Here is a 9,761-nt window from a genome sequence, read left to right on the forward strand (position 1 = left end):
CCACAGGATCTCAACGTGGATGACGTGATGGTGCTGGACGGAGGTGACGAGATCTACGTCTGGATCGGAAACGGTGCAACCGACGAAGAACGTGCCAAATCGATCGACATGGCCAAGCAGTACATCCGAACGGATCCATCGGAACGTAACGAGGACACCGTGCCAATCGTAATTCTGAAACAAGGCGAAGAGCCACGCAGCTTCAAGCGGCTGTTCCCGGCCTGGGACGATGGGCACTGGGAGGTTCGTCACTAAAAACCCCGATTTCCTTTGTTGAACTAGTTTAATTTATATAATTTCTCCCTTAAGAAACCCCTTACCACTTGTCTGTTCAGCTCTCGTGACGTTGGATTGTTTCGATTGTAGCTCGTCTGTTTGTAGAATTGGGTAAAATTTGGTTTGCACTTGCTAACGTTTGTTTGGTTTGCCATGACTAACCCGTTTCGGATTTGTTCGCTGCCTTCTATCTATGCCACTACACGTTTATTACTTAATCTGATCCTGCTTAACGTAGTTCTAATCTATAGCGCAATTTCCGATAAATGTGCACGTGATGAGTATTTTGAATGCTAGAGACCCATGACCATAATAGTAACACATTCCATCCATATACTTTTCCACAGTCACAACCATCATACGAGAGTATTCGGCAACAGGTACTGGACCAAAATCAACCAAAAGAGTAATATATGAACAAAGGCGTGATTTTGAATACGCACAATCTTTATACGTACTTAAATATGCGTGTACTTAAATATTGACTATATACATATTTATGATCAATAAAAATCATCGTAACAAGTCGTGAATGTTTTTAAATCATCCGAAGCTCTTGAATAATTAACAAAAAATAATTTTACTTTTCCCTGGCCTTATAATTTAATAAGAATTTCAACTCAATTTGAATTATACATAGCAGAGCAAGACAAAAAAATAGAAATAAAATCCTTTAGGATATTTGTCTGAGAACTCCCACACGAGCTCCATTTACGGATGCCTCCAGGTATTCCTTATTGACGATTTTTTATAAGGTTGCCTCTAGATGTTCCTCTTGGAGTTTCTCCCAGAAACTTCTTGTAGAGATTCCGCCTTAAATTCTATGTGAAGAGTGTGTCAGAAATTTCTTTTGATGATGTCTTCCAGGAACTTCATCTGTGAGTTCATCTAGGAATGCCATCAGGAGATACCTTTAGAAATATCTGCAGTGGATTCCTTCAGACAATGCAGCGGGAGACTCCCTCAGAAACTTTCAGAAGGAACTTCTGGAGGTTTTTCTGAAGACACTTTTAGAAGATTCCCAGAAGAAGCTCTTGGCGGATTTCCAGAACTCTCGGAGGAACCCGAGTAAAAAATCCGGGAAACATCCCAAGCAACACACATGTTATAATAAAGTTACGACAGCGCAAGTTTTGGTTGTATAGAAGTTTATTGGACGTAATTTTAACATTGTGTTTAAATAACGTAAAAAAAACTTCTATACAACCAAAACTTGCGCTGCCGTAACTTTAATAAAACATGTGTGTTGCTTGGGATATATAAGACTATTCAGAATGGATTCCACTAGAAGCTCGTGGATAATTCCCACATAGAATCCTATAAGAAATTCTTGTAGGAATCCCAGGAAGAATTTCAGAAGACATTTTTTGACAAATCTCAGAAGGATTTTCTTTAAGAATACCAGAAAACTCCGAAAGGATTCTTAGAAGAAGAAAAACTCCCGAAAGATCCCCATAAGGATTTTTATTTTATATTTATTAATATGGGATTTAGCTAGCAAGCTGATTGTACACTCCCATGAAGAACTCCTGAAAAAATCACAAAAGAAACTCCTGAAGTGTTCCTAGGAAGATATACTGGAAAACTTCCAGAAGAAGTTCTGAACTTATCTCACAAGTTATTACTAGAGGATTTTCAGAAACAGTTCCTGAAGGATTTCCACATGGAGCTCCAGGAAGGCTCCAGAAGGAAAAGGAAGAAGTTTTTCTTATTTCTGGAAGATTTTTCTGGAGGGTTTTGAATAGATTAGAAGATTTTCGGAAGGAACTCCTAAAGGATCCCTGTTAAGAAATCCCAGTCAAAAATCCGTTATAATTTGTCAATAAGCAACATTTCGTGCCTTCTAATTACAAGTTTTTCTAGGATCCTAATTGCGATTTATAAAATATGAGTCTATCTATTTTCGAGGAACTACTAATCCACCAAGTATTACAACATTCTATGGAATGGATGCGACTAAATGTATCACAAAAGATCAAATATGGTCGCAGCGATAACATACCGACAAAAAAAAAATATGTAACTGGATACCAAAAATGATAAAACATAATTGTCGAAGTGTTTATAAAATATAAGCTGTCAAGAATAATAATTAGAATAATTAGATAATATGTACGGAATGCTGTAAAGAACGTAAATCTCCAATGTTGTAAGTTACATAACTACAATTTAAAAACTTTTTATTGTTGTGATATTGTTTATCAAATATTTGTACACTCTCAATATCACAATAATAACTTAGTTTGTTTCATAACAAAACATGTTATTAAAATGTTGTTTGATGGGTGCGCATATCAATAGCTGAATAATAACAAAATAAGATTGTCCAACAAAACATGTTATGGAAAAGTAATTCCTTGATAAGTAAATAATAACAAAACAAGATATAAAAATAGGTTATGTTATTTTGTAGTTATTATTTTTGTATTCTCCTCTACCCGGGTAGAAATTCCACAGTAGATTCTGGAGGGAATCCAGCAGAAGTCCCAGATGGTATCCTAGAATAAATTTCTGTAGGACTCCCAAAAAGAGCTTCAGGAGAAATTCTTGGACAAATCCCAGAAAGATTTCCAGGAAGAATACCAGAAAAAACTAGTTCAAGAATAAAAATAAATACTTTTGGAGGAATCCCAGGAAGAATTCTAGAGGAATTATTATAGATTACATAAAATAATTCTATGAAATAACCTAAACGAATCTTAAAAAAGACTCTTACATGAATGAAAAAAAAGGTCCTGTTCACGATTGATTCCCGTAGAACCTAACTACTTAACTTTTGAGGAATCTGAAGAGAATTCCTGGAGAAATATCTAAAAATCTAAAAAAGGTCCTCAATCTGTTCCAAAAGACTTCCACGAGGGCAATTTTTGAAAAGTTACCATTTTTCATGAAAATTCTCAAAAAAAACAATTTTTCGAAATTGTTTTCCATCTTCTGAATTTCTTAATTATTTTTTTGATATGGACCACTAAGCCGACTGGGCATTCTTGAAGGATATTGGTTTTTAAAATATTGCGCTTATATTGAACGCAAAACCTTTTTTGTGATGATAAATTTGTTTAGTATTTTTTGGCATAATTTCATAAAAAAAATGCAAAAAAAAAATGATTTTCGATGAAAAGGCTCAAAAAATATCAATTTATCAGCATAGCTCAATATAAACGCAATATCCCCAGTGGCCCATAGAAAATACGAAAATACATACATATTGCGATAAATAAACTTTTTCCAAAATTTTCAAAATTATTTTTCAAAAATCGCCCAGGCGGAACCTCCAAATGATTTTATTAAATGTTGCTGTTTTCTGTAACAGAATCGAAATGGTACACTTTTCTAAGCATAACACAATTTAGTTGCACTCCAATTCCTTAACTTCGATAATCAAGTAAGCAAAATAGTTTTAATTTGGCAGAAGTAATTTGTGAAAAATCTCCAAATATATTGAGAGCATCAAAAAAAGTTTGGCATAACACTCGACATAAAACATGTCAAAGAATACTACTTCAATAGTTTCTATTGGAACTTCCGCAGACAATAGTTTTTTTAGGAATCCCATTACCATATGTTTCGGCAGAAGTTGATTTCAAAATTTTGTCGTATATTCTTTTGGAATAGTGCTTTTTTTAAATTTCGCATTCATTTTTTTTTCGATTAAAAAGCTTTATAAAATTTCTCAGAGACTCTGTCATGGATTCCAACTAAACCAATGGAATCCAGGAGCTCACTTGTGAATAGGGCCTGTCCTTAAACTACGTAGACTCCTAGGAATGATTGTGGAGCCTGACCAAAGTCTATGCTCCACACAAAATTTCAAAAGATTGTATGAGCAAGTCATTCGGGGGAGTGGTCTGAGATGACCAAAACTGAGTCGACGTAATTTATTAACAGCGCTAAGCGTTTTTTTTTTTGCCATTCGTTTTATCATTGTTTTCACATTAAAATTTCGAACCTGAATCTCTGTTATGAATAAATTTTAGCGGGCACCAATTTTTTTTCTAGCTACTCTAATTTTCCAAGACTCAATTTATTCCACAGCCATATTAGAACTACATAATATTTGAATAGCCCGTTAAAAAGGGAAACGATGGAAAGTGGGTAGAGCAGCCGGTGGCGATTCGTCCATGGTTTTGAAGTCATCAACAGTTTCAGGGCAAACATTTGACTTAGGCGTGATTTACGAATAACATTTTTTACCTCTTCTTCAGGACCCCAATTACGAGCGAATTCACACACGTATTCATTTAGAGTAACGTATATCAACTAACAAAATAACTTTTTGTTACAATTGTCCTAGTATTTTGAAAAATGATAGTTTTTGTGGGAAAAAATATTTTGCCTTTTTCAATTGTTGGTCCTGAAACAATTATTTGTTTACCAACTTTTAGCTGTCAGTGAGATTCAGCACGCAGTGGGGTTCAGAGATGTTGGCTCACTTTTTTCCTGTTGGGTAGTGTTCAGGTGACAGCCGCTTGGGGTAGAGCGAGACGTCTGTTTGTCTGTGCTGTGGCCCTGGGCGCCCACATATGTACAGGGAGTGATCCAATCGTATGAAATAGGCAACTTTTTTTTCTCTCACAACAAAGTTCAACAAACTGTAACTTTTCATTGAATGCATCAACAATTCTCAAGTTTTGGCTGTTTGTCAAGCTATTATATTATTTTCTTCTATATGTACAAAAATGTCAAACCGATATAAGTTTATTCGTTGTGAGAAAATATTATATTTAATAACGTCGAATCAAGTATCAACACATTGTTGATTAATTCTCAAAATTTCATCAAGTTCGATTCATTGGTTTCGGAGATATGACAGTTCGAAAATTAGTTTTCCAAAAAATGGCGTTTTACGAGAACGGTTCTAGCTTCGCGAAAGATTAATTAATCGAGCCCAAATTTGTATCAATGATGCACATATAATAGGTAGACAATCAGTTAAAATTTGAGATTTTTTTTATACACTCTTTGAAAAATTACAGCTTGTTGAACTTTTCGAGAGAGAAAAAAAAGTTGTCTATCTCCCAAACATTTTGGCAATCTTCTGTCAATCAGGCTCTGTGTAGACACCTTAAAAATGTTATACACATTCTACCGTGACATTTGATTTGACGCCCTGATAGCTAGATTTTCCACGATAAGTTTTTATAAGGTTTTCAATTGATAGTTCCTTGGACGTGACTATTTTATTCTGATTGTTTGAATGATTCCTAAAATTGTCCTGGTAATTCGTTGGAATTTTCATCATATACCTCTAAACAAGTTCTACTGTAAATTTTACCAGGTATTGTTTTGCAAGAATGGTGAAGATATGACGAAGCCACGCTCCGAACTTTCAAGAGCACATATCTGAAGAACCGAATGTCGGTTTGCGCTTAAAAGTTGATCGATTAGTAACCCGCTGGTGATGACTAATGGTTCAAATTTGCAGCACAATCTGACATATGGTTCATCAGATTTGTGCTCTTGAAAAATCGAGTTGTGGCTTCGGAATATCTTCACCTTAAGGTGATTTACCATAGATTCCTCGTAGGATCGGCATTGATACCACTAATAGTTTTCCTACATTGCCAGCTTTAGGCCAGGCCAGCGAATTCGTGGCGACATGAAGGAAGATAGATTCAACGTAACGAATTGTAGGGCAATAAGCACAACGAAATAGAACTAGTAGTTAGGACGATCATTATTTAACCTTTTGGAGCCGATTTTTTTCGCCACTGTCGACACAACCTCGCTGGTGTCGAACACGTTTGTTATGCTCGGTTTCATCGCCGGAGTCATATATGACCCCTCCGGCTCCAGAACAGCTATGGCAGATTATGCACGAATACGGATTCCCGGAAAAACTGATACGGTTGATCAAGGCGACCATGGATCGAGTGATGTGCGTAGTTCGAGTATCAGGGACACTCTCGAGTCCCTTCGAATCTCGCAGAGGGTTACGGCAAGGTGATGGTCTTTCGTGTTTGCTGTTCAACATTGCTTTGGAGGGTGTAATAAGAAGAGCGGGGATGAACACGAGTGGGACGATTTTCACGAAGTCCGTTCAGCTGCTTGGTTTCGCCGATGATATTGATATTATTGCTCGTAAATTTGAGACGATGGCGGAAACGTACATCCGACTAAAGAGTGAAGCCAGGCGAATCGGATTAGTCATTAATGTGTCGAAGACAAAGTACATGATGGCAAAGGGCTCCAGGAAGGAATCAGCGCGCCCGCCACCCCGAATTCATATCGACGGTGATGAAATCGAGGCGGTTGAAGAATTCGTGTACTTGGGCTCACTGGTGACCGACGACAACGACACCAGCAGAGAAATTCAGGCGCATTGTGGCAGGAAATCGTGCCTACTTTGGACTCCGCAGAACTCTACGATCGAATAAAGTTCGCCGTAACACGAAGTTAACCATCTACAAAACGTTGATTAGACCGGTCGTCCTCTATGGGCACGAAACATGGACCCTACGTGCAGAGGACCAACGCGCCCTTGGAGTTTTCGAACGGAAGGTGTTGCGTACCATCTACGGCGGAATGCAGATGGAAGACGGGACTTGGAGAAGGCGAATGAACCACGAGCTGCATCAGCTGCTGAGAGAACCATCGATCGTCCATACCGCGAAAATCGGGAGGCTACGGTGGGCGGGTCACGTCATCAGGATGTCGGATAGCAACCCGACTAAAATGGTTCTCGAGAGTCATCCGACCGGTACAAGAAGACGTGGAGCGCAGCGAGCTAGGTGGATCGACCAAGTGGAGGACGATCAGCGGACCCTACGCAGAGTGCGGAACTGGAGACAAACAGTCATGGATCGAGTGGAATGGAGGCGGCTACTATGTACAGCAGAGGCCACCCCGGCCTTAGCCTGACCGGTAAGGTAAGGTAAGGCTCCAAAGGGTTAAATTATATGTTTGAGTCCACAGAACTTAATTTCAAGACACACGAAAATCTTCAATGGTACTAATAAAACCTCCCAGTTGTTGTCTTTTCATAAATAAGTTCTGATCTAAAACATGTGTTGATCAAAACATATCTTTATATTGATAAAGCAGCAATCAATCACATTTTATAATGCCGTCTAGCTATAAAGTACATCAGCGTTATGGTCCGTTACACAAGCACATCCAGAGCAGCTCAACCGCTAAAAAGCTCTCCCCCCGTCATATCGCATCACTTGGTTTCATCGAGGTCGTTATTCCAAAAGCCCACATCTTCGTCGCTTTTTAGCTTTCCCCGAATCGCCTCGCACCGTTCCGAATCATCTTGCAGCTCCTCCGGACATGCCAGCGTAAAGTGTCTCCACAGGCAGTAGGAAAATTCGAATCCCTCCGGGTTGCATTTGCCCTCCTCGGTGGGGTGCTTCTCGTGTTCCTCTTCGGCATGATCGAAGCATTGCTTTATGAAGTCATCTAACAGCGGTACCTTCCACTCGGCAACACTGAAATGGTCCTTCACTGCCTTCGCCAGATCTTCGTGCAACAGATCACCGGTTTCGTCTGCCAGTTCGTGCTTTTTGGCAATGCACTCCACCAGGCAAACCAGATTTTCACGGTTCTTCACCAGCTCCTCTTCTGTACGTAATTTGAAATTATTTGAAATCACGAAACATCGAACACAGATCAACACCAAAACCTACCGGACATCTCGTTCAGTCCCAGCTCTTCGGCGCAGGTGCGTCTCACGGCGACCACCTTCTCGTGGTTGATGGAATCCTCGAATCCGTCGTTGCAACACCGAACCGAAGGACTACGTCGGAAGCGATGGAAAACCGGGACGAATGCCTGGCTGGTACCGATGGCAACCGCAGCCACTACGGCCACCAGAAAAAGTTTGTTCATTTTGAGATATTTGCTAGACAACTAATCCCATGAGATGTTCCTCTGGAAGCTTTTATACGGGGAGTAGCACTCGTAAGATTTCCCTCAGGTAACAGAGATATCAATCGGAGGAAATTCTTAAATTACACTACGGCAGATAATCGGTGAGCAATTGTTTGTCACAATGCATCGTTTACGGTGCAATTATACCTAACCGCGTACTCAAAGCGTTGATTAGGGCGCAACGCTTGGGGAAAGCGTGCGACATCTTTGCACACGGAAATCGTATGCAATTCCCTACATGCTGCATATACCTTAGAAAAACTTTCAGTACTATATGTTTATGATTGTCTTAGTCAACTTATAACCTCAAAAATTAGAAACAAAACCTTTTACGGGAAATTGTTAAAGGGTGACTTTGGGTAGGTTTTATCGACAGATTTGTTCTCTTCGTCATGAAGAGTTTTTGTCGGCTGAATAGGGTAAAGGGTGTCCCGGAGCAAATTGCCCTACGGAAAACAGTGCACAACTTTTGATTGCATGCATCAAAATAACTGATTTTTTTAACCAACAACAGTTTATTATGTGTATATGATGCCATCAAAATTTCATCAGAATCGGTTTAGTATTGATGGAAATATCTCTGACGCAAGAATATTAGATTCTTGGAATCATGTACACTCGTTCTGAAAATGGTTATGCTATAACTTTACTTTTAGTGTATCAAAACGTCTGAAAATTTGACTATAAGTTTTCAACATAATAAATATCAAGTGGTAAAATTCTCATCGAAATCGGTTGGGTTCTTATTTTTATATAATTCAAAACTCAAACTGCTTCAGAATGAATTTCTGGCACTTCTTGACAATTTTAAGGTCTTTTGCACTATTTTGACTATGAAACTGCTGCGGTTCTCAATAAAATTGGACAGTGTTAATCAGTGCGCAAAATTTTCAAGCAGACACGCTGAAGTTCACCGAGCGGCAATTTTCATTCACCTGCCTGCATATTCATAGTCAGCTGCTCGATACTCGTTTGTCAACTGAATGAAAGTCAATGAATATTTATAAACAAGTTACAAAGTGTTAAATTGCTGATAAAATATTAACGGTTCGATTACATTTGATGGTGCTTTACACAGAACTTGTCCCATTTGATTGTCGTAGAGTGTTTTTGGTGGGAATCGTAGCCATAAATGTAGGTAATTATTGCGAAATGACTGACTGTGTGAAGAGAAAGAGCGAAAATGAAAATGTTTGTTTTGAATATTGAGTGCAGAAATAATCAAATTCGTGCTGTTTTCAGTCAATGACTGAATATTTTGTGCCCTAGTGTTAGGGTAAACAGGTATAATATGCCCCCTTAAGGAATAATGGAAACATCTCTACACTCGTCACCGTATGGCGTTGTCCATAAACTGTGTAGACTTATTTTGGGCAATCTGAAAGCACAAAGGTCCTACATTATTTTGGCCGGATTTTGCATCTTGTCCCAATGCGCGTGATACCTTTGACTGGTATGAAGAAAACAATGTTCAATTTGTGGAAAAGGCAATGAATCCTCTAAATTGCCCGCAAATAAGGCCCGTTGAGAAATAGTAACTTGGATGAAAGGGACATAACGGAAAAAGGATAGAGGAGCAGAGGACGTCACCAAATTCAATGAAAACTGGGTCA

General features: G+C 38.8%; 2 protein-coding genes across 2 annotated transcripts in view; one reads left to right on the top strand and one right to left on the bottom strand.

The window, feature by feature from the left end:
* LOC109401602 (gelsolin) overlaps positions 1 to 803 on the top strand; it is a 58,359-nt gene extending 57,556 nt beyond the window's left edge. Inside the window, exons 9-10 of the mRNA XM_062858065.1 lie at positions 7 to 243; positions 624 to 803. Coding sequence (XP_062714049.1) covers positions 7 to 243; positions 624 to 686 — 300 coding nt within the window. The 3' untranslated portion in view covers positions 687 to 803. The remainder of the gene's footprint in view (positions 1 to 6; positions 244 to 623) is intronic.
* A 6,481-nt stretch (positions 804 to 7,284) lies between these two features.
* LOC109401575 (uncharacterized) lies at positions 7,285 to 8,215 on the bottom strand. The gene is made up of 2 exons (XM_019674148.3): positions 7,905 to 8,215; positions 7,285 to 7,839 (listed from the first exon to the last, which is right to left on the bottom strand). The coding sequence occupies exons 1-2, from the start codon at positions 8,104 to 8,106 to the stop codon at positions 7,439 to 7,441; spliced, it is 603 nt and encodes a 200-aa protein (XP_019529693.3). The 5' UTR covers positions 8,107 to 8,215; the 3' UTR covers positions 7,285 to 7,438.
* Positions 8,216 to 9,761: the final 1,546 nt, after the last annotated feature.

This window comes from Aedes albopictus, chromosome 3 (genome assembly GCF_035046485.1).
Source record: "Aedes albopictus strain Foshan chromosome 3, AalbF5, whole genome shotgun sequence".
Taxonomy (NCBI): domain Eukaryota; kingdom Metazoa; phylum Arthropoda; class Insecta; order Diptera; family Culicidae; genus Aedes; species Aedes albopictus.

Coding starts and splice junctions, on each gene's coding strand:
- LOC109401575 (XM_019674148.3), bottom strand. CDS start 8,106: ATGAACAAACTTTTTCTGGTGGCCGTAGTGGCTGCGGTTGCCATCGGT. Junction 7,840..7,904: donor GGGACTGAACGAGATGTCCG/GTAGGTTTTGGT, acceptor AATTACGTACAG/AAGAGGAGCTGGTGAAGAAC.